Raw genomic sequence first — 24,741 nt, forward strand, 5'->3', positions numbered from 1 at the left:
TTTTATTTATTTTATTTAATTAAACTTATACCTCCCTCTCTTCCCAACCAAGGCCGGGCTCAGAGCGGCTAACATCTGTTAAAATACAATCCAAAGTACATAATATATAAAAATTCAATTCAACTCTGATGATAAAATAAAATTTAACAATAAAACCAATTGGCACCTATTGGCACACTGGTCCATGGAGAGCCAAGAGAAAGGCAATCAAGACCCCACTTAGAACTCAGTAGGATGGAACAAAAAAGCAGAGGGGGAAGGGAGGCCAGCTATGATACACACCATTGCTGCCCTCAACAGTAGGCCTGGCAGAACATTTCAGTCTTACAGGCCCTGCGGAACTGTGTGACATCCAGCAGGGCCCTGGTCTTACTGGAGAGGGTTCCACCAGGCCAGGGCCCAGGGCCAAAAAAAGCCCTGGCCCTAGTTAAGGAAAGCTGGACACTCTTCGGGCCAGGGATCACCAGTAGGTTGTTGTTCGCAGAGCGCAAGGTTCTCTTGGGGGCATACCAAGCGACATGGTCCTGTAGATATGATAGTCCCAGACCGTTTAGGGCTTTAAAGGTTAAAACCAACACCTTGAACCTGATCCGGTACTCCACTTGGAGCCAGTGCAGTTGGCGTAGCACTGGCTGAATATGTGCTCTCAGCGGGGTCCCGGTGAGGACCTTAGGCAACTACAACTGATCTCCAGCCGATATAGATCACTTCCCCTGGAGAAAATGGCCGCTTTGGCAGTTGGACTCTGTGACACTGAAGGCCATCCCCGCCCCAAACCCCTTCCTCCTCAGGCTCCACCCAAAAACCTCCCACCGGTGGCGAAGGGAGACCTGGCAACCCTAGAGGACTTGCACTGCAGCATTTTGAACAAGTTGTGATTAATTTTTTTCTCAGCAACAAATTCACTAGGTGGCCTTGGTCAAGTCCTTTTCTCTTAGCTCACACTTCCCATCTTTAATAATAATATTGGCTTCTCTTATACAGCTATTGTAAAGGTCACAGCATGATAAAAGTTGCCAACTGGCGTGCAGGAAAATATCCTGTACCTTTAATAGAGGTTGAATGTATAGAAATGGGCAGCTGACTCCTTTCACAACATGGAGATAAATAACATCACCTCATAAATGCATGTGTGTGTATAGTGCCATCAAGTCACGGCTGACTTATGGTGACCTCAGCAAGGAACTTTCAAAGCAAATGAGAAGCGGAGGTGGTTTGCCGTTGCCTTCCTCTGCAGAGCCTTCCTTGGTGGTCTCCCTTCCAAGTACTGATCCTGCTTAGTTTCCGAGATCTGACGAGATTGGGCTATATCATTAGGCTTACCAGGTCCCTCCTCTGCTCCGGCGGGAGTGGTTGCAAGATTGCGCGCGCTTGTGCATGTGCGGCCGCCCCAACGCGGAAGTGTTGCAGCGCCTCGGGCAGGCGTGCATGCACGCATTGCCCGCCGACCCTCAGTTGGTCGGCAGGCAGCCAGGTGGATTGGCGGGGGTTTGCCCGCCACCACCTGGCACTTGGCAACCCTATATACCAGGGGTGGGGAACCTTTTTTCCGCCAAGGACCATGAGGATATTTATAACATTATTCGCGGGCCATCCAAAATTATCAACTGAAAAAGTAGCCTGCTACATTTGGTCCGAGTGTCTTCCACGTCGAGCTAGAGATCTGCCAGGAACCACGAAGGGCCAGACTGAATAATTTCGCAGGCCTTACGCGGCCCCTGGGCCTGACGTTCCCCACCCCTGCTATATACCATGTAGCCTTCCCTCCCTTCACCTCGTAAATAACATCCCATTAAGCCTCTATTAAAGAGGCAGAACATCTTCCCCCAGGCCAGTGGGCAACACTACAGCATGATAATGTATTTGAAGCACATTGAACAATGAAATCATTATGTGAAAGCTGTGTACTATTATGTGTAGATGCTTTTCTGAGGTATTGCAGAAATTTAGTAAACAAAATCTACCACTCATTTTATTTTATTCTTCATGTTCTAACGCTGTAGAACAGTCACACAAATGAATTGCATGACTTTAATTTGCAGCCCCACTGGTCAAAATTGGTCCTTACCGATTAACCAACTGAAGCCTCAGCCCAGAAAAAGTTTTTAATGCTTTATTCCTGTTGAAATTGGTCCAAGTTAGTCATGACAATTTAAACCATCTTGATTTCGGTGGGATTTAAACTCAATTAACGTTCCCCGGGATCGGGGCCAAAAGCTTTAGCTGATTAATCTACAGATTAAACCTTGCAGCCCTAATGCAAACGTTAAAAATACTTACTCTAGTTTTCTTCACTTTATTATGAATGAGGTTTTAAAATACGTTTGGGCACGTGAAGAAAGAAACCAGATTCTAAATGAAGTTGCAAATGGTGTCGTTCATAGAAAAGCTAACAAGTAAAGGGAGTCCACCACGGTAGGAGAAAACCAAACATAATGACTGTCCAAAGCCACCGTGGACTGGTTCGTGAGCTTTATTTACACGGTGGCTTTGTACATTCATAGAAAGGCAACACTTCCCCTTGACACAGCTCCAGGAGAATGTTTGTGGAGTAATCCGGTTGGGTGTGGGACCCCCATCCTATGTGCAACAGTCACAGGTGGCTTGCAGGTTCTCCTCAGTTCCTGTGCACCTGATGTCCCCTTTGGATTGCGACTGCAGTGCAATTGGAGAAGAGCCTCAGCATTGCCGGGTTGCCAGCTCCAGGTTGGGAAATACCTGGAGATTTTAGGGTGGAGCCTGAGTAGGGTGGGGTTTGGGGAGGGAAGGGACTTCAATGCCATAGAGTCCAATGGCCAAAGCGGCCATTTTCTCCAGGGAAACTGATCTCTGTCACCTGGAGATCAGTCGTATTAGCGGGAGATCTCCAAGCACCACCTGGAGGTTGGCAACCCTACTTGCCCCTACACACTATTTTCCTGACCTAAAACGATTGAGTGATGGGGTATTCTATTTGGCCTGTTAGGGAAATCCTTGAGAGTGGGGTATGAATTGAATAAAATAAAATAACACACCTTTGGAGGACCTTTGCACAGGTATGTGAAAAAATGTGCTGTTTAGCATTAGGAGGGTGGGGTTCAGAACCAAAGGAGAATTGGCCCAAATCGCCCTCCACCTCTCAGAGCTAAAGCTTGTACCAGAGGGAAGGAGGGCAATTTTGGCCAATTCTTGTGGCAGCCCCCCTTCCCCTCCTGCATGGCATATTGCTCTTGGGGGACCCCAGCCCTCACCAGCAGCTTTTGGAGAGCTGCCCATGACTGCTGGAAGAAGGCAAGGAAGATCTGCTTTCATGACCTCACTCTGTTTGCAAACTCATGGACATGGTCATCCTGTGATGTTGGGGCATCACAGCCTATTTGTGTTGATACAACCTTGGGCCGTGCTATGTCTATTAATGGCATCATGTAACTTTCATGTCAAGTTTCTTTTATAACAGGCATTAATCTTTTCGTTCCCTCCCTTTCCCTCCCTTAGACATCAGAAGAAGTAAACAAAAGGTATATGAAATGTAGTTATGTTGCATTGTTGTTAGTAGTAGGAACAGCATGTCTGACTGCTTTAATACTCTGAAATTCTGTACAAAGCATGCTGCCAAAATAAATGCTTCCTTTCAGAAATGCCTAGGTGGGTAAGAAAGAGTCAAATGGTGCGATTGGTACTGCAGCTGCAATGTTTGAAATGTTTTGCATGCATTCATAACTCAACCATTAATACCTATGGCATTATTGAAATCCAGCTCTGTTGCAGTGGCATCTGTATAGCTGTTTTTACGCAGGTGTTTGTCGCGGTTGTGCAAAACCATTTTAAGATTCGAAGCACATTCGGTTAAATGCCAATAGTTGAGAGTGTTCATGGTTTGCTGAATTAATCTCCCTATTAGATGAAATGTTAATGAAAGTGATTTTCAGTGGCAGCTTGTAGGGCTGGGCTAAATTTAGACCATAGTAAGTGAATGAGGTTTGCATTTGTCTTGTTTATTTTGTTTCTTTCTTGCACAAAAGGTTTGTGGTTGCTTTTAGAAGAACTCCTCCCAAAATAAGAATGAGTTGATCCAGGGACCATTGTGGTTTTTTGGCTTTGAGAAGAACCTTTGGCTTGAAACAGTCAGTCTATAGTTGAACGTGTTCTGAGACAAACATTGTTTTCCATAGTAGAAAAGGGCAAGAGTCCAGTAGCACCTTAAAGACTAACAAAAATATTTTCTGGTAGGGTATGAGCTTTCGTGAGCCACAGCTCACTTCTTCAGAAAGCTCATATCCTACCAGAAAATATTTTTGTTAGTCTTTAAGGTGCTACTGGACTCTTGCCCTTTTCTACTACTGCAGACAGACTAACACGGCTACCTGCTGGGAATTGTTTTCCATGATTTACACACTAATTTCTCTTCTGTACATTGAGTGGGGAAGCAGCTGTGCATATAGCACACCTGTATGATACATTCAGTATGAATAAGGTTGCCAGGTCCCTCTTTGCCACCAGCGGGAGGTTTTTGGGGTGGAGCCCAAGGAAGGCAGGGTTTGGGGAGGAGAGGGACTTCAATGCCATAGAGTCCAATGGCCAAAGCGGCCATTTTCTCCAGGTGAACTGATCTCTATGGCTGGAGATCAGTTGTAATAGCAGGAGATCTCCAGCTAGTACCTGGAGGTTGGCAATCCTAAGTATGAATGGTATGGGCAAATGCATGATACTTGCCCCTCAAAGCTATATGTGGAATATAAGATAGTTTGAGATTGAGGTTTTTTTTTTCATGTACATGACCACAAAGTTTGAAGGCTGGCCCTGGATTTTACATAACACGCGTTTTGTGAACTCATCGTCCCTGAGCTCTCTAAATAATTATCAGTGTGCTGATATGTGTATTATAAAAGAGGATACAGCATTCTTTTGCATGGAAATCTTTTCAGACCTTTTTGATATATTTTCTGTTTCTGGGTTAAAAATATATTCTTTTCTCCCTCTGTAATGAGCTCTGCAATACGAGCTAATTACTTCTAATCTATTTTGCGTTCATTTTCTCCTTCTTCCTTTTATGTGTGTGTGTGTGTGTGTGTGTGTATGTGTGGTATTGTTAACTTTTTAACACCAGCTGCTCTATGTCTTTGGAACCCATCAGCTTTCTTTAAGCTAAAATATCTGTTGTGTTTAAAAATACTTCAAAGAATATTATTCAGACATTTTAGCTATTGTATATTTACTGAGCACTCTTTAGGGTTCCCAGGTGTAGCCTGGCAAACAGCAGGAGTCTGGGGAGGGGAATGTGGGGGAGGGGGGAAGGGGCATCAGCATGGCATCACTTCAGGGGAAAACCCAGAAGTGACATCAGTCCTCCCTATGAATCACTGGAAAGTCTATGATTTTACCATAGAGTTCCCAGCAATTCCTAGAGAGGCTTGACCTCACTTCCGGGTTTTATCTAGGGTTGCCAGGTCCCTCTTTTCCACCTGCAAGAGGTTTTTGGGGCAGAGCCTGAGGAGGGTGGGGTTTGGGGAGGGGAGGGACTTCAATGCCATAGAGTCCAATTGCCAAAACTGCCATTTTCTCCAGATGAACTGATCCCTGTCGGCTGGAGATCAGTTGTAATAGCAGGAGATCTCCAGCTAGTACCTGGAGTTTGGCAACCTTAGCTTTATCCGAAAGTGATGTCCCTGCCCCCATGGTCTTCTAATGGCTACCCATCTAGCCTTCTCTTCTTTTGGGGCAGAACATATAAAGGTAGAGGCAGGATTATCAGGCTGAGATCTGGCAGGCAGCCATGTTTTCATGTGCCTTGCTTGATTTTAACAGTTGTTTATTTTTCATATGGGACAGGCTAGACATGACAGGAGAGATCCATGATTAGTATCTTCTTCTGCTTTAAAAAGAAAAATTAACTAATAGGCTAATGTGGTTACTTTGAAGTCTGGGAAAAGATAGCCATGCCTAATAACAATGGCTTCCCCCTGCTTTGAAGCTGTAAATCACCAAGTACCTTGCATGTCAAGCCGCTCCATACTCCATTTGTGAATAAACCTTCCTGAATGGCCATCAATCAACTCAGATACCTAGTACAAGCTCATTTAATTAAAACCACCTTTCTGGTTTTTTCACATGTGCTCACCAACTGAGGAGAAGGTCTGAAAAGCACTTTAAGTTGCCTGCAAGAATTCAGCTGTAGTTTAAAAAAAAAGATCTTGGAAGATCCTAATCACAGATCATATAGGACATATCTACTTCGACCTGTAGTCTATTTTAAACATGCTTAGTTAGGTGCTGTCCCCCTCTATCATTGTCTTCCTCCATCGTGCGGAGAGCTTTCTGTTTTGCTTGGTGTTCCCTCACTGACCCTCCTTCCTGTAAATGTGTTTATCAGTTTTTGTTTAATTGTTGTTTTAATTGTTTTGTATATACATATTTTAAAGCTGATGTTAATGTTTTTGATTGTTTGCCACCTTGGGGCTCCTAAATTGGGTGGAAATGCATCATAAAAATATTTTAAATAAAATAATATTAAAATTAAAATCTTTCCCTCTTCCTTCAGTCCAGTGCAGGCTGTTAAATGAGAAGCTGTGTTGGAACACTGGGAGGGGGGGAAGCTGTCATGCATGTAGGGTTGCCAGGTCCCTCTTCGCCCTGATGAGAGGTTTTTGAGGTGGAGGCTGAGGAGGGCAGGGGTTGGGAAGGGGAGGGACTTCAATGCCATAGAGTCCAGTTGCCAAAGCGGCCATTTTCTCCTGGTGAACTGATCTCTGTTGGCTGGAGATCAGTTGTCATAGCAGGAGATCTCCAGCTACTACCTGGGGGTTGGCAACCCTACATGCATGGCTAATGGATTATGGTTGGTTTGGTAGAACACAGATTGCGCAGGACTGAGTTAGGGAACTGCATTGCAGGTCTCAGGTTTTTCTGCATTGGCCTTAGTAATTGTATATTATTATGATGTCTTTACATGAGTAAATGTTTGTCATTGTATAGGTTGCTTTCTGCTGTGGAAGATATTCAGACTCTAGAAAAAATGCCCACTGCATTTTCGCATTTTGAACATTTTGCAGGCGATTCAGCGAGTGGCAACTGGACCTTAGAGCACATGCCTGGTAAGAGTCTGCATGAACATTTGATGGGAGGCTCAAAAATGTATCAAAACCTAAAAAAGGAATGTGCTTGAGAAAGGAAATTTGGTGTTGGGAGATGGTGCATATAATTAGTAATCAGCTGAGTTTGAAGTGAAGCCTGATTGTGCCTAAGTGTTTGGATTATGGTGGAGAAAATGAGAAGAAGCAACTAACACGTCTTGTTCATATTGAAAAGGCAAGTCACCTGCAGGTCTGGATTAATCACTATGTTAAGTAAACTACAGAAAGAATCTAGGAGTAATGAGGCAGTGCCAAAAAAGGAAGCACAATTTTGTGCTTCCAGAATAATGCACAAAGGGGAGAAGTTGTGCATTTCCCCTGTCATGTGGTACATCACATTAGGTGCTTATGCTCTGCCTTTTTCATCACTTTGATCCTCAAGATCCAATAAAACAATAAAACTGATAATAAAAACAGAAGTTGAAAATTACAAAAATGAAATCAGTCTTGTCAGTAAAAGCACACAGCCAAGCCAAAGTATCACAATCAGGTTTTGGCAGACCCATAAGCTTGCCAAGATGATATGGGCTTCACCCAAACATCTCTCTGGAGGGCATCCCACAGCCTTGGTGCCACCACTTAAAAGGATGTGGCAATGTATTGCTACCTACCTTACTTCAGATTGAAGGTCGCAAACAGAGCAATACCTCTAAAGATGATCAAAGAGGGGGGGAGTTCATAAGACAGAAGCCGCCGCCTCTTGTCCTGTTCCCAAGTGATTTATAGCCAAAGTTCAATGCTAGCATTCTGTGAATACCAGACAGTCTTCCAGACAAGAGATGTAGTGGAGAGAGCAGCCATTTTTACTACTGCTCCTTCCCCGAAAATTTTATAAGCAAATATCTTTTGAAAATTGCTCTGGATTGGTCACATGGGAATGGTTTGTGATAGAGAACAAGGGTGGACATGATGCAGCGCTTACTTTGGAGCACCAAAACAAACAAAACCCAAAATGTCATGATTTTGTAAATTTCCAAGCCAGGGTCCGATTTCTGTATAGTGCAAACATAAGATGGTGGCGGAAGTTGATTTTCCCCACCTCCTCCTTCGCTCAGTAGCAACTTGTGAGCCTTGATGAGACAAAGCCATGGACTGAGGGAAGAAAACCCACCCAACATGGGCCACTACATTAAAAGGTAAAGGTCCCCTGTGCAAGCACCGGGTCATTCCTGACCCATGGGGTGACGTCACATCCCGACGTTTCCAAGGCAGACTTTGTTTGCGGGGTGGTTTGCCAGTGCCTTCCCCAGTCATCTTCCCTTTACCCCCAGAAAGCTGGGTACTCATTTCACCGACCTCAGAAGGATGGAAGGCTGAGTCAATCTTGAGCCGGCTACCTGAAACTGACTTCCGTCGGGATCGAACTCAGGTCGTGAGCAGAGCTTTTGACTGCGGTACTGCAGCTTAACACTGCGCCACGGGGCTCCTAGGCCACTACATTAAGCAGGGTAAAAGGAGGGAAATGGCCTCTTTCTATGGAGACGACTCTTCACTGATGCTCCTTGCCAGGAGAAGCTACAACTTTCCTTGCTAACTAGGGTTGCCAACCTCCTGGTGGTGGCAGGAGATCTCCTGCTATTACAACTGATCTCCAGGCAGCAGAGATCAGTTCCCCTGGAAAAAATGGCCACTTTGGCAATTGGACTCTATGGCATGAAGTCCCTCCCCTCTCCAAACCCTGCCCTCCTCAAGCTCCACCCCCAAACTCTCCAGTTATTTCCCAACCTAGCGCTAGAAACCCTATTGCTAACATATACCCTCCTATGGAAATAGATTCTCATCTTTCTGATTATGACAGAAGGCAGCAGTTGATTTTTTTTCTTTTTTCCATCAAGTTTCCTTTATTAGTTTTCTTTGAAAGCATTTTAATGAGAAGGATCCATTCTGAGAGCTAGCTGCTCCTTTCTAGCCACTGACTCCACCTTTCTTTTAACAGCCTGCCAACTACAAATTTTACCTTTATAAGGGAAAAAAGGCTCTTGAGAAAAGTGGATTTTGGTGCCAAAAGCAGTACTGTACAAGCAGCCATTTGTAAATGTTACCATATTGCATTGCATTTAACCAAAAAATAAAAATAAAAATTACAGTATTAAGAACTGACTGCTTGCACGTTGCCCTTAGGCGTGGTTGTCACGTTATGTATTTATATCTATAACATGCCTTGTTATATTGAGCCAGCCTTTAATTCAGATCACAACTTCCTTAAAATATTTAAATGCTTTCCATTAAAATAAAAGGGAATCTTGTTTTTCCCCCAAACATACTTCCACCCTGATTTAGGCTTCCTCTGAAACAGGCATATTTGTTTAACAGGGCTGTCTTCCATACAGTGGTTCTTAATTCTGGAATTACCGTGGATTGGAGCCAGACTAATGTTTTCCATTTTCCTGCCTCTCATAACAGTCCAACATGCCCCCCAAACCCTGTTGCCTAGGAAGAGAGGACTCCCAGGAACATGATTTCAGAGGGTATTTCATGCTGCTGTGGGAGGTGGGGATATAGGAAGATCATGTGCCCGCAGAGACATTGATCTGGATCCATTTTGAGGATTATATCAAGTGCACACAGCAGTAGCAATTCCCATAGGGAATTGGTTGATTCTCACTAGCTGTACAGTTCTAAACAGACTGAGAGCTTTCTAAATCCATTGAAGTCAATGGCCTTAGAAATGTGTGCCTCTACTTTCAATTACACTATAATTCAAATAGTAGACTGGGAGATTTACAGGGATTGGTACTAATGGCTTAAAGTTCAAGCTTCACAAGATGTTGGAGTTTTGTACTTGGCTGTCTACATGGATTGGGCTACAGTGGTGGGGAAGAGGATAGTTTATGCTCTGTTTTCCCAGTAGAAAATGTCCCACTTCCACCCACACTGATTTTAACTCCAGTAGGGTGCCCGTCCATTTCTAGCTGAGGCTAGAAGTAACCCAAGGGAGCCATTTTCAATTTGGAAAGTGGTGTGTGTACTTTTCCGGGAAGGAGAAATTAAACCCCCTTTCTCATTGCTGCAACTCTAATCCCATGGCCAAAAATCATAACAAGGGTTTTGGCGATGGAACTCCAATGGCCCATTCAGTCAAAATTGAGATTCCCAATCAGAACTCTGCACTGTACACATTTGTTTCTTTGGGTCTGCTTGTTGCCTCTCTTCAAACAGGTTTTGCAAATTTCTGAAGCTTTACAAAAACCCGTTTACCAGAAATGACGGTGGGACCAGCAAGCACTGTACTTTCTATGATGCCTCTTTCATTCTCTCTTCAGTGCTCTGAAATAATTAAAGTCTGTCTCCAGCCTGAGTAAATAACGGAATAATCTAGTTTGGGTTCAGTGATGGGAAGGATAAATGTTTCGAATGACAGGCAGTTCTTTTTCTTAATCACATGAAAACTGCCAGCATCAGCATTTTTGGGTCTTCCCTTACACAGCAATTCATGACTGCCTCTGAAGATAACTGAAAAATAGAAGGAGAAAAAACCCATTTTCAGAGTGGATCTTTATACTCACATAGAATGGAGAAACTATAAGGCAGAGCACAAACAGGGGAGAAGGAGGAGGGATTTTATTTGTTCTCCCAAATTATTAGCATATAGGGACAGGTTTTTGATCCTTCTTTCAAAGACATCCCACTTTTACAGTGCAGTCCTAAGAAAACTTACATGTTTCTAAGGCCATTGATTTCAGTGGGCTTAGAAGGGCATAACTCTGCTTAGGCTGGCACTCTTGTGTTTGTTTAGTTTGAAATCAATAGCTCCACTGTTTGCATGCATTGCTGGAAAGGGTGTAGATTTTAATAATGCTATTTTCAGCCCCACAAAAGATCTCCATGGATCAGCTGTCTGAGGAGCTCAGATTCTCAAGTAGTGGGGAGGGAGGGAGCTTTAGGAATTATGCCCTTTTGCTGGACAAGGAAGAATATGAACCATTTCTTCCAGTTTAGTGAGAGGTCTGCTGCCTGGACACATTGCTTTCGAAAGTCTTTATAGTCTCTCAACTACAGAATTCTCAACCGTCTCCTCAAACTACAATTCCCAGAACTCTTTGGAGGAAACCATGATAGTTAAACTGGTTTAAGAACAATGGCATGTATTTTCAGTGTAGATATGCCCTTTATAAACTTGTTTAGGATTGTGATGAAAAGGTCTTTCAAGGAGGTAGTTTTGTCAGTCCTTTGAGAACTATACCCATCTGCATGCCAATCATTACATGTCCAAAAATTAGAAGCATCAGCTCATACCAGCCAGTGTCTCGAATGATAAACCATCATGAGTAGGGTTGCCAGGTCCTTCTTCGCCACCGGCAGGAGGTTTTGAGGGCGGAGTTTGGGGAGAGGAGGGACTTCAATGTCATAGGGTCCAATTGCCAAAGCAGCTATTTTCTCCAGGTGAACTGATCTCTATCGGCTGGAGATCAGTTGTAATAGAAGGAGATCTCCAGCTAGTACCTGGAGGTTACTGAGGTAAGTAATTACCTGTGCCGAATCAAGTAAAGACTAGGATAATTAACAGCACGTAGGCTCCATGTAGTCAAAAGGTGGATAAGACTAAGCTGACATTAATCTGATGGCTAATTATTTATACAATGAAAATGGTCAATAAATGAAAAAACCACCCTGTGTGATATTCAACTGAATCATCAAACCAAAGAATCAAAGTAAATGACACTGTTAATTAGTATATTGGTAATCATATACAAAATTGCAATTAGTTTACAAATGCAAAAAAACCACAGTGAAACTATTGAATAGTATATTGTTAGTCATATACAAAATTGCAATTGGTTTGCAGAATGCAAAAATAGGCACAACCGTGGAGGAAACATAAACATGAATGATTTATTGACATAAATGTGAATGATTTATTTCTGAAAACCTTTGATGGTATTTATTGTGTATCCTTAAGTTCCAGGGGACACTGGACAGTTGGCTAAATATTGTGCAATTTTAAAAAATTATTTTTCATATTTTGTTTAAGCCTGCTTATAATTACACTGTGTAGTTAACAGTTCCCTTGTTTAAACATGAGTACCTGGAGGTTGGCAACCCTAATCATAAGACAAGGTGCCTCTTCTTTGCAATATTCCCATGTCAGATTCAAGCCATGAGAGCTGCAGCTGCATGCTTTGCTTGACAATAACTGCCGGCATGTTTTCTTCTAGTTCCACATACCCCTGAATTACAACCTCAGGAGCCAAACTCAGCAACAAGCACCTCAATTGCAGTTTACTGGACTGTGAGTGAAGAGGATGTCATTGATTTCTTCCAAGTCTATTGTATGGAGGAACGCCCTGGAAGGCAAGAACAGAGTGGTACGTGAATGGGTAAGGGTGGAGCAGGACTGAGTGGAGGGGAAGTTTCTAAAAGAAAACCAAATTGAAAATATGAAATAACAAGCATCTTGAATTATTTGATTAAAAAAGCATAAATATGACATCAGTAACTTAGTAGGGGCAGGTTTTTTGTGTGATCTGTGACATAAAATTGTGCTATTGTCTGTGTGATTTCTGTTTCCTGAGATCATTTGCACAAAAACCAGACTACTTTAATGACATAACATAAACAAAAAAAAAAACAACAACACCCAAATCACCCTCCCTCCAAACCTACAACAAAAGAACCAGTCTCATTTAAACCATCCCAGAGGCTTGAAAACCTGCCTGTCAGAATTGTCTGGGAAACTTGTCTGCAATCAATGAGAGAAAGGGCTACTGGCAGTTCTAAGGGGAGGTTTTGAGATACAGGAGGCAATGTCACCTACCTAGAGGCCGCTTCACACTTCCCATGGAGTGTTTTTTTCAGAAGGAAATTCTGCTTTGGGTAATGGAAAAAAGGAAATTTGATGCTCACATATCACCCAGCAGGCAATTTGAGCCTGTGACTAAAATCACAATTGTATTGTAAAACGCAGACAGGTTGAAAGGTGATTGTTAATCAGCTTTCCTTCATGACTGTCAGCTGATTCATAAACCTAGCATGCATGCGTTTAAAACTGCCTGCCTTAGGCATGCACGCGAACAACAGGATAGGGGCCAAAAGAGTGTTTTAAGTGGCACATGGTCCAAATTTGGTCCAAAAGGCTGAGGGGCCTCAGAAAAGACCGATCTGATCTAATTAGCTGACAGTTTTGAAATTCAGCTAATAAAATAAATTCTGCGACCGCACCCTCCTGCATTTTGACAAGTTAGTGCCCATTCATTGTGTCGAATGGGTGTCCTGTTAGATTCTGCATTTATTATGGAGGACAAAACCCAGGTCCAAAGTACCAGAAAGAGATTAATAGGAAAAATATAAAGATTACTAATGGGATGGTGAGTGACAAAGTGCAATTAAGTGACATTTGGCAAAAATGATGGTCTGAATGTAATTTTAGGGAAATAACGATTGCATGTGGGAAAGGTGCCATATTGTTCTTATCTAAATGCAAGTCATAACTGAGCCCTCCTTTTGACGTGCCCCTGTGCAAGTCAGTTTCACCAAGGTAACAATAGCGCAGTAAATGAGTGTTGGATAGGACCCTCCCCCAGCCCCAAGGTCCTGTCCCCAAGGAATTGAGGAGCAGGAGGGGGGGAAAGCCTCCCCCAGTGACACTCTAGAAATTTCCCCTAGTCTCTATGGTAAAGACCATAGAGATTCAGGGGGCAGCCTACAGTGTCACTCTAAAGTGATATCACACCCCCAAAATCTCCTGACATTTGCTGAGGCAGTGCTGGGAATGCTAGTGTCAGATTGTGGGCACCCAGCTATGTCTGCAGTCACACTAGTGTTCCCAAGATTTCAGTTTAATTTTGTCTACCGGCACCTGACGGAACACATCAGAAAAAAATATCTGGCTGTGTAACACAAAGAGCACACTCTCTTTGTTTGCCCCAATCCCAAACTTTGAACAAACAGGTTATTAACTCAGCTAAGTGCCTTTATGTGTGGGGGGTGGGAGTAGATTAGACATATTCATGGTTAATTCCTGGACGTAGAATCATAGAGTTGGAAGGGATCACCAGGGCCATCTAGTCCAACCCCCTGCACAATGCAGGAAATTCTGAACTACCTCCCCCCCACACCCCTAGTGACCCCTACTCCATGCCCAGAAGATGGCCAAGGGGCCCTCCCTCTCATGATCTGCCTAAGGTTATCTAGCCTCTTCTTAAAAACCTCCAGGGAAGGAGAGCTTACCACCTCCCGAGGAAGCCTGTTCCATGGAGGAACTGCTCTGTTAGAGGAACATATAAAGTATACAAATGGTTTCCGTTAGAGAAGCACATTTGTCATGACCTTCTGTACATGTGGACCGATGCATGTGTTTGTTTCCTTGCTGTAGGGTTGGTGGAAGAATATCGTGTTACTGTGAAAGAGAGCAACTGCATTCTGGAAGACCTGGAGCCTGGCCACTGCTATAGTGTGTGGGTTATGGCTGTGAACTACACAGGCTGTAGCTTTCCCAGTGAGAAATCCACATTTAGAACTGGTAAGTAGCTTGCATTTAGGGAGGCAATTTTCTCAATATTGGCAGTGTTTCTATTTAAGGGACAGAAGAGATACCACAGAATGATAGAAGCGACAGCCTCAGCTTGGAGGTGCTCAGTCTGTGTATCCATGTCAGGTACACTTTTAGGGATGGTTCACATAACTGGAAATCTATGCTGGGTGTACAATGGGCCAGTTCGCACATGCATACATGTAACTTAATCACTCAGACAAACAGTATGTGAATGGATGCCTTAACTAGTGTAGCTTTTGAGGTTACCTTGCAACTTGTCATATTTGAAGATTTTGTCAGATTGGTCCTTTTCCCTATTGAGTTAGTTTTCCCAGTTCTGTGTTAGGCATTCCGGAATACGTTACGCACTTCTGTTGCGGGCTGAAATTTATCTGGACATGCAGTAACAGAATCCAGACAGAGACCTGTGCAGCTATGACTTTGCCCATCAGGGCTGATTTTTAATTGTGTAAATAGCTGTCGCCCTGACCTGGATAGCCGCAGGTCTAGATCTCAGAAGCTTAGATCTCAGAAGCTAAGCAGAGTTGTCCCTGGTTAGTATTTGGGTGGGAGACCTCCGAGGAACACCAGGGCTGTGACACAGAGGGAGGAAATGGCAAACCACCTCCGAACGCCATATGTCGGCTGTGACTTGACAGCACACACACACACACAAAACCCACAGCTGTCAGAGGGAGCAAAACAAAGGTCGTGTGAGTGGAGCCTTTAGTTAAGAGGTAGTGGCAGGGAAGGCTGAAACAGGCTTTATGGGTGAGGAGATGTTGCAGAAACAGACGTTCTGGATTCTTAGGGGGCAAGGAACAGTGGGCCAGAATTAGGGTTGCCAACCTCCAGGTACTAGCTGGAGATCTCCCGCTATTACAACTGATCTCCAGCCGATAGAGAGCAGATCACCTGGAGAAAAATGGCTGCTTTGGCAATTGGACTATGGCATTGAAGTCCCTCCCCTCCCAAACCCCGCCCTCCTCAGGCTCCACCCCATAAACCTCCTGCCAGTGGCAAAGAGGGACCTGGCAACCCTAGCCAGAATGGAAACTTGCCTTTCTCCATAATCTAAATTTGAAATTGTGTCATTCCAGCCAGAATTAAGCATTTAAAGGGCATTTAAAGGGCACTGGTTACATTGGGAGAAAAGTATGCACGTTCTTAACTCTGACTCTTACTGAAACAAATGGGACTTAAAAAGGGCTTAATACTGCCTGGCTCATGCCAGACACTTTCTTCTATCAACACTTTAAATTATTACATTGATATTCACGTTATAGGTTGTTGTATGCCTTTCTGGAAATGTTTAATAGATCTGAGCCGGCTCACGGGTTGCCATTACTCTATTTTGAGATGGATAAGGTCGCAGAAGGAAGCAGAGGAAGGAAACCAAATTACCTTCCGCCTGGGATTATGGGCTATTCAGAGTCCTCTTTTCACACTGTTTGCATCTTGTGTCCTTTCTGCATGTGTATTTTTTCTCTCTGCCCATTTCATACGGTCCCTTGAGCTTAGATGTAATAAGCCACAAAACTTCAGAATCGAATTTGAAGCACCTCTGTTGTGAGGATAAACTGGGAATAGTTAAGGAGCCCAGCCTTACATACTGTTTAAAATGTGCCCCCCCTTTTTTTAATTCTGAGGCTGCAGAGGACAGAAATCCCATAAGTTTGCTATATAATGTATCCCAGTGTCATTCCGTTGCTCTGTTCCTTAAAGCGGAACACAAATTAGCACAAATGCGGTGGGGAGAAAGGAGTGAAGGGTGGGGAGGAGATAAAACAAATAATCATGTTTGGATTGCTAAGTAATTCTAGATGTAATGGAATAGATACATATGACACTATTCTCTTGTCAGGAGGGAGAATCTGAAAATGCAGCTGTTTGCCATGAAACAACATGCTTTTTGCTTACGCTACAAGAGTAGACCACAATTTACCTTTTATTTATGCAGAAGCATTTGAACTGCTCCAAGACAGCATTCGAACAGGATTTTACAAGCATCATGCTTTATGCTGCAAACTACCTTGAAACCTGTTTGTCTTATTAGCTTCTGTGACTAGTGTTTCCTGCCCCAGACAATCAGGTTGTCTTCAGATGCCAAAATAAACTTCGGCTTAAAATTCGTTCTTTGATCAAAACCCTGATTAGGTGTGAATCTACACAGTCCCACAAAGCACAGTTTGTTGCATATCTCCAACCCAGGATTTCAGACTGGAATTTCTAGTTGGTTTGTTAACCACAGCTGGTGTTTTTGTGGTGACACTGAGATTCACAAACTACATTTTTGTTGAGTAGCACTGTCCTTCATGTTTGTCTGGCCACAGGGAATGCAATATACCATAAAGAAGATGTTCTCTGTGCTGGGAGTGAGTGGGAGAAAGGTAAGAAGCAAATAAACACCACGCTGGGAGTCAGCTTGGTGTAGTGGTTAAGAGTGATGAACTTTAATCTGGAGAACTGGGTTTGATTCCCCACTCCTGCACATGAGGCCAGCTGGGTGACCCTGGGCTAGTCAGAGCTCTGTTAGAGCACCCTCAGCCCCACCTACCTCACAGGGTGTCTGTTGTGGGGAGGAGACGGGAAGATGATTGTAAGCCAGTTTGATTCTCCCTTAAGTAGTAGAGAACGTCAGCATATAAAAACCAGCTCTTCTTCTTCTTCTAAACTGAAGTATACACCCAAACTAAGATTTGTTATTGATATCTGAGAAGGTAACCAAGGTTCATTACACAAACCCCAGTTTGCACAAGCCATGGTTTATCATGTCATCTGAATGCAATCAGAAAATAGTGAAGAGAAGCTATACATTCCTAAACACATTGTCTTGACGGAATGCCTTCTCCATTAGGACTCCCACCCACCATTAAAAAATAGATTATCTCATGTTAGTCTATTGTGATCATGATACATTGCCATTTTCAAAAACAAAAGGAAATTTTATGGCATTTGAACAACCAGTATGTTTACTGTAGAATAAGCTTTAGTAGTCTAGGGTGTGCTTCATCAGATGCATGAAATGAATCCTCAGCTGGCAGCTATACCCACACACAGATGGGGAAAATTGTGAACAATTGTTGCATTAAATACAAGAGGTATAATCTGTTAAATGTCTATGTAAACCTACAAAGGAATGCAAGATAGGCAGATTGACCCTATTTTAAGTGGAGTGGTTTAGAAGGCCCATGGCTCAGTGGTAGAGCATCCGCTTTGCATGCAGATGGTCCCAGGTTCAGTACCCTGCATCTCTAGTTAAAGGAATAAGGTAGGTGGGTGGTATGAGAGATCTCAGCCTAAGGCCCCGAAGAGCCACTGCCGGTCAGAATGACAATACTGTCCTTGATAGATAGGGTTGCCAGCTCTGGATTAGGAAATACCTGGAGATTTGGGGAATTGGAGTCTGGGGAGGAAAGGGTTTGGTGAGGGGAGGGACCTCAGCAAGGTATAATGCCATAGAGTCCACCCTCCAAAGCAGCCATTTTCTTCAGGGGTCACCTGGAGATCAGTTGTAATAGCGGGAGATCTCCAGGTGCCACCTGGATAGCATTTCCAGGTCCCTCTTTGCCACCAGCGGGAGGTTTTGGGGATGGAGTCTGAGGAGGGCGGGGTTTTTGGAGGGGAGGGACTTCAACGCCATAGAGTCCAATGGCCAAAGAGACCATTTTCTCCAGGGGAACCGATCTCTGTCGGCTGGAGATCATTTGCAATAGTGGGAGATCTCCAGCTACTACCTGGAGGTTGGCAACCCTACACCTGGAGGTTGGCAATCCTATTGATCAGCCTGTGGTCTGTAAGGCAACATCATGTGTCCAGTGTCCAACTGCTGGATTAGGATTTACCAGTAACCTTAAATGTAATTTAAATGTAGTTATTGTATTTAAACTGGCCCTTGAACAGAAACGACTCTTTTCACACACATTATGCTTAAATTGCCTAATATAACAGAGGAAACTGTGTTGTCTCCAATTTCAGCTGTTCTGGATGGTCACTGTGCTTATTTTGTATGCGCTGTCCCATATATAATTTTTTGCACTTCGTGACCATTTAACCCCGTGGCTCAGCGTCCCCCAATATGTGTTTCCGCTGATTGAGGATTTACTTCGTGCACCCGATACAAGCTGTTCCCATGCTGTTGGATAATGCACCATAGCAATCATTTGCAACTGGATTTTCCACAGCAGTTGCAAACGATTGCTACAGTGCATTGAGAGTGCATTATCCATTGTGTGTGAAAGCAGCCACAGTGGGCCCTAGGCCCGCAGACGCTTCTGCTTCCGTAGATCTATTGATGTTGCGACAGGCTGCTGTGGCTACCCTGCTGGAGTCTGTAACTGATCTTTTCGGTGATTCTAAATTGCGCCCGCTGTAGCTTTCACGGCATTCTTTGCAGTGCAGCTAACATCACGCTGTATCCGCAGCTCCCCCAACCCCTGTACTAAAGGCTGAAGACTGCAGTGTGTGTTGGGATACTGCCACCATTCGCTGGAGCACTGGCAACTCAGGAGCAACAGACTCTTTCACGCTTGAGTACTGCAGGCAGTATTCTCCAGAAGGAGAAGGCCTCAGGTCAGTCATTACGCTTTGACATGCAGATGCAGTGGAATGAGGGGGTTGGTGGGGTGTAAAAAAAGGAGTTTGCCCAAACTAGGCTTATTTAGGAGAAAGGGTATTGTGTTGGCCTGGATCTTCCAAAGGGAGAAATCAGCTTTTGCCTTGTGATTAACATTTGCACCAGATGCTAATCTCTGAGATTATGCTCAGAAATACCTTTAGTTTCTGCCAGTAAAAGTTGAGACTAAACACCAAAGCCTTGCTTGGGTCCCATCCAAGCAATCCTGAGCTGGATTTGCAGACCCAGGGGCATTTAGGCAGCAGCGTCCTCTCTGTTGTGTTTCCTCTCCTGCCTGCATTCATGTGCAAGTAGAAAGGCAGCCGTCGTCCTCACTGCTGTCCACCCTCTGGGGCTGGGGTTGCCAACCTCCTGGTACTAGCTGGAGATCTCCTGCTATTACAACTGATCTCCAGCCGATAGAGATCTGTTTGCCTGGAGAAAATGGCCACTTTGGCCATTGGATCCCGGCCCGGATTTCGCTGGCCCCGGTGCAGCACTCTGCCCCAGATAGGGTTGCCAGGTCCCTCTTCGTCACTGGTGGGAGGTTTTAGGGGTGGAGCCTGAGGAGGGCGGGGTTTGGGGAGGGGAGAGACTTCAATGCCATAGAGTCCAATTGCCAAAGCGTCCATTTTTCTCCAGGTGAACGGATCTCTATCGGCGGGAGATCCGTTGTAATAGCGGGAGATCTCCAGCTAGTACCTGGAGGTTGAAACCAAAAACAATCACACCTATGCTGTAAGATGTAGTCAGTGGAAAAAAGAGCAGCATGCAGGCTCAAATGAGAGAAACTGTTATACAACCACAAATAATCCAGTAGGTTATCCCAAGTGACATACAAACAGTACATATCCAAAGGGACCGGCGAGAAACGACGTCGGTCCTATTGGGGACCTGCAACACTTCTTGCCGGTCCCTTTGGATAAATACTGTTTGTATGTCACTTGGGATAACCTACTGGATTATCTGTGGTTATATAATTTGTATAAGTATTTTGTATGAACGTTGGTACAGATATTTGTATGTATAGTATATAGAGTTTGATGTTTGTTTATTAATATATAACAGTTTCTCTCATTTGAGCCTGCGTGCTGCTCTTTTTTTCCATCCAGTACCTGGAGGTTGGCAACCCTACATTGAAGGCCCGCACCTCCCCAAACCCCACCCTCCTCAGGCTCTGCCCCTAAAACCTCCCACCAGTGATGAAGAGGGACCTGGCAACCCTATCTGGGGCAGAGTGCTGCACCGGGGCCAGCGAAATCCGGGCCCCAAAAACCTCCCGCAAGTGATGAAGAGGGGCCTGTCAACCCTGAGATCCCTGTGCAGGCAGGGTGCTCACCATGTGGGTTTGAGGAACAATCTCATATAGATTAACTGCTCTGAGCTCCTTGTGTAATAGCTGGGTGGTCATTGTTCTTTCTTCCCAGAGAGCGAGTGGTGTGTAGCTGTGGGAAAAGTGAGTCAGGCCTGGGCAACCTGGACCCTACTTGTTAAAAATCCTATTCTGTAGTTTGGCCCTTTGAGCATGTGAGTCTGTGTGTGGGGGAAAGAATCGCATATCACTGTCTCATCTCCCAAGTTTTGCATATTCCATTTAATGCCACAGAGGGTCTGTGCGTGTACAGGTGTATACACATAGGGATCTCTGCACGCATTGGGTTCACTGCACATAATCCGGAACCCTGGAAGTCATGTGCTAGCAGACACTGAACTGAATGCAGGCTTGGAGTGGGGATGCCAAGCGTGATCTGGTTCTCTTCCTTCCCATGTGTTTGAAGAAATGTCTGTGTTGGGCTACTGTTTTCCCAGGTAGTGTACTCATTTGCTGGTTGTGTGAAGGGGTCACTACTATTTCAGACACCAGCATTACTTCTTATCCCCAACTTTGCTGCTCGTTATGCTCATGATGTTTCATTTGAATTCGTTTTGAAATTTCAGGGGATAAATTTAAATAAACCAAAAATTCAGGCAACATATGCTGAGAGTGTGGGGGCAGGAAGCAGGCCTTGCCATATTCCCAGTCTGTGTGAACAGTTCTTATGCACGCACAAACTGCTTTTCATAATGTTCTCTGTTCTATTTGCAACATATAGGGCTCCTATCATATGTACAGTGTCTACATACGTACCTTTTGTATGCATATGGAATCTACACATTGATTAAGGGCGTTTCTGGGAAAGAGGTTGAATAATCAGATGAAGGGAGACGTATGCACTGCATTGTGCTGGTAGAAATTTCATTGCCCCTTCCCACCAGCTCTCCTGTGAATCTGTATGGTCAGATTATTCGTTCTTCTAGCCAAGTATTGCTGGATGCAGCTCTTCAAGTTCTTAGGCAGAGATCTTTCTGAGCTTAGCATCCTGAAATCGTTTTAACGGGCGATAACAGGGAATGAACCTGGGATCTTCTGCTTGCTAAGCATGCACTTTTTCTCTGAGCTGTGGACCCTTCTTTGTTAATGAGTGGAGGTGGTAGGAGTTTCACACGTGATGCACTAAACATTTTTGTATTCTTTTGTCTAAATTACATATAAAATAAAAATGCCCTGACCTGAATGACTCAGGCTAGCCTGATCTTGTCAGATCTCTGAAGCTAAGCAGACTTGGCCCTGGTCAGTATTTGGATGGGAGACCACCAAGGAAATCCATGGTTGCTGTGCAGAGGCAGGCAATGGCAAACCACCTCTGTTCATCTCTTGCCTTGAAAACTCCATGAGAGGTTGCCATAAATCAGTTTCGACTTAATGGCATTTTCCCACCACCACCACCACCACCAAATTACAAAAATGCAAATTCTTCATTGTATCTATAGGTATCTACAACTAATTAACCACACTAAAGAAGAACCACACATTTATTTCGTACTTTCCCAAGAGAAGCTGTCAAACTGCCTAGACTTTTGTTGTACAACAGCTTCCAATTTACAAAAAAAAAAGTTCCACGTAAAGTTATTTCAAATTATATTAATGATATACATTGTGTGTATTGCATTATTTCTTACTTAACTTTCTGTTTATTTTGATAGTGTTGACTATATGTCTGCTTTGTGCATCGCTTTCATTTTCACTCAAAGCATTTCACACATGATTTAAGTGGACTTACCGTATATACCCATGTATAAGCCGACCCGCGTATAAGCCGAGGTGCCTAATTTCTCCCCAAAAATGGGGAAAAATTAGGCACCCGCGTATAAGCCGAGGGTCGGCTTATAACCCCTCCCCCCCCCCGCAGGCTTATCTGAAAGGCTCTCCAGCGGCGAGGGTCCGGCGGCGGCGCGGCCCAGGGGGGCCTGGGCAGCCTTCCTGCGGCTGCAGGAGTCTGCCCAGGCCGCTCCCGGCGGGAGGAAGCGGCGGCGAGGCCCAGGGGGACCCGGAGCAGCCTTCCTGCGGCTGCAGGAGGCTGCCCAAGGCCCCTCCCGCCCGGGAAAAATGGCGGCGGGGGGCGGGAGGGCCTTGGGCAGCCTCCTGCAGCCGCAGGATGGCTGCCCAAGGCCCTCCCGCCCGAAAAAAATGGCGGCGGGGGCGGGAAGGGCCGGGGCAGCCTTCCTGCAGCCGCAGGATGGCTGCTCAAGGCCCCTCCCGCCCGAAAAAAATGGCGGCGGGGGCGGGGGGCCTTGGGCAGCCATCCTGTGGCTGCAGGAGGCTGCCCAAGGCCCCTCCCGCCCGGGAAAAATGGCGGTGGGGGGCGGTGGGGCCTTGGGCAGCCTCCTGCAGCCGCAGGATGGCTGCCCAAGGCCCCTCCCGCCCGAAAAAAATGGCGGCGGGGGCGGGGGGGGCCTTGAGCAGCCATCCTGCGGCTGCAGGAGGCTGCCCAAGGCTCCTCCCGCCCGGGAAAAATGGCGGGGGGGGGGGCGGGAAGGGCCGGGGCAGCCTTCCTGCAGCCGCAGGATGGCTGCCCATGGCCCCTCCTGCCCGGGAAAAATGGCGGCGGGGGCCGGGGGGGCCGGGGCAGCCATCCTGCAGCTGCAGGAAGGCTGCCCCAGGCCGCACCCGGCGGCAGGAAGCGGCACGGGCCCGGCGGCGGCGACGGCGGTAAGTTTCCTCCCTCCCTCCCCCGTATTGACCTGCGTATAAGCCGAGGCCGGCTTTTTCAGCCCATTTTTGGGGCTGAAAAACTCGGCTTATACGCGAGTATATACGGTAGTATAACTCTGTTTAAGATTGCAGTCAAGATTTCTTTGTATTCACGCTCGTGTGAATTCTGTCAAACTAAGTCACAAAGTACAGGAGTGCCTTTAAAAATGGGAATATTTGTAACTTAAATAATTTTAGATTTTACGTTCCATTTACAGGCCTGGCTAATGCAAAAGCAGCCTTCAGCCTCACATGTGAAATGACTTAGAACTGCTTCCCTAGATCATACCTCTGACATTTCTGATGCTAAAGAATGTGTAGGAATGGATTGAAATACCCCTGTTTAAAGTAGGACAATTTTTATTGAGTGCTGCAAGCCAGCTAAGCTGTCCTGCGGCATCCACCCCTCCGTTGTTGGATATTGCACTATTGTTGCGCTATAACAACCTTTTACAACTGGGTTGGTTGGTCCAGACTAGGTAATCCAGTTGCAAATGATTGTTGTACAATAATTGTGCAATATCCAATGATGTGTGGGTCAAGAGTTTTTTCTTTAATACTGGTCCTGATGTACGTCTTACTGAGCAAAAATGTTACGTCGTTTACGATGAGAGCTAGTAATGCTCAGGTAGGTGGGAGTTAGTCATAGAAGAATATAATTATATATTCCTGAGTTACTGAATATGTAGAGGAAGATGGTGAAAGATGTACTTTTCACCTGTCCTAAGAAATACTTGATGAGGTTTTTCACAAGTGTTCGAGAGAGGGATTACTTTTGCTTGTTTCCCCTGGAGCTTGTCATTGTGTTTATTATAATTTTGAATAGCCATGGAGTGTTCTGACAATAATATAAGACATAACTATTAATATTAAATATATAACTGTAACTGGATTAATTACCAGACCCCTTTTGAGCATGTAGGGTTTCCCCACCACCACCACCACCGCTGAATTTTAGCCAGCCCTTGTGTGAGAAGATGAACTTCCCTCTCTTCCTTCCTGCTCTCTCCTCAGTGTGGGGCATTAGCAGCTCAGGAGAAAGAATGAGAATGTCATGGCTCTCAGAGGAGAGAAAGGGGAATAAAACAACCACCGCCTGCCCCCTCACTGTGGCCAGCTGGCTCGTTCCCTGGGTGGCTGCTGGGGCCATCTCTTTGCTGGGACCCAGCTTGCTCTTCTCTCGACAGTTGCCCAGGAGCTGGGACGAGGGTGCAGAGTCTGTGGAGAAGAATGGGGGTTTACTGGAGAGGAGGGGCCTTTATTTCCATCTTGGCACAAGGCCCGCAGCTCAGAGAGGCTTGCCGCTTACCCGTCCTCCAGGCCCAGTGGGGGTAGCTGTTCCCACCTCGAGTGGGAATTATCTGCCAACCACAAGCCTCTCTGGGAAATAGCCTTGCTCTCTTGTAACAGGGGCTGGTGGCACATTGGGGAACAGTGCTCGGAAGAGCCACAACAGCATGCCAAAGAGCCACAT

At 45.1% G+C, this 24,741-nt stretch overlaps 1 protein-coding gene across 1 annotated transcript in view; it reads left to right on the forward strand.

The window, feature by feature from the left end:
- CMYA5 (cardiomyopathy associated 5) overlaps positions 1 to 24,741 on the forward strand; it is a 68,431-nt gene that overhangs the window by 25,748 nt on the left and 17,942 nt on the right. Inside the window, exons 5-9 of the mRNA XM_056848611.1 lie at positions 3,475 to 3,497; positions 6,952 to 7,070; positions 12,266 to 12,415; positions 14,422 to 14,568; positions 19,005 to 19,152. Coding sequence (XP_056704589.1) covers positions 3,475 to 3,497; positions 6,952 to 7,070; positions 12,266 to 12,415; positions 14,422 to 14,568; positions 19,005 to 19,152 — 587 coding nt within the window. The remainder of the gene's footprint in view (positions 1 to 3,474; positions 3,498 to 6,951; positions 7,071 to 12,265; positions 12,416 to 14,421; positions 14,569 to 19,004; positions 19,153 to 24,741) is intronic.

The sequence above is a fragment of the Euleptes europaea genome, chromosome 4 (assembly GCF_029931775.1).
Source record: "Euleptes europaea isolate rEulEur1 chromosome 4, rEulEur1.hap1, whole genome shotgun sequence".
NCBI lineage: Eukaryota > Metazoa > Chordata > Lepidosauria > Squamata > Sphaerodactylidae > Euleptes > Euleptes europaea.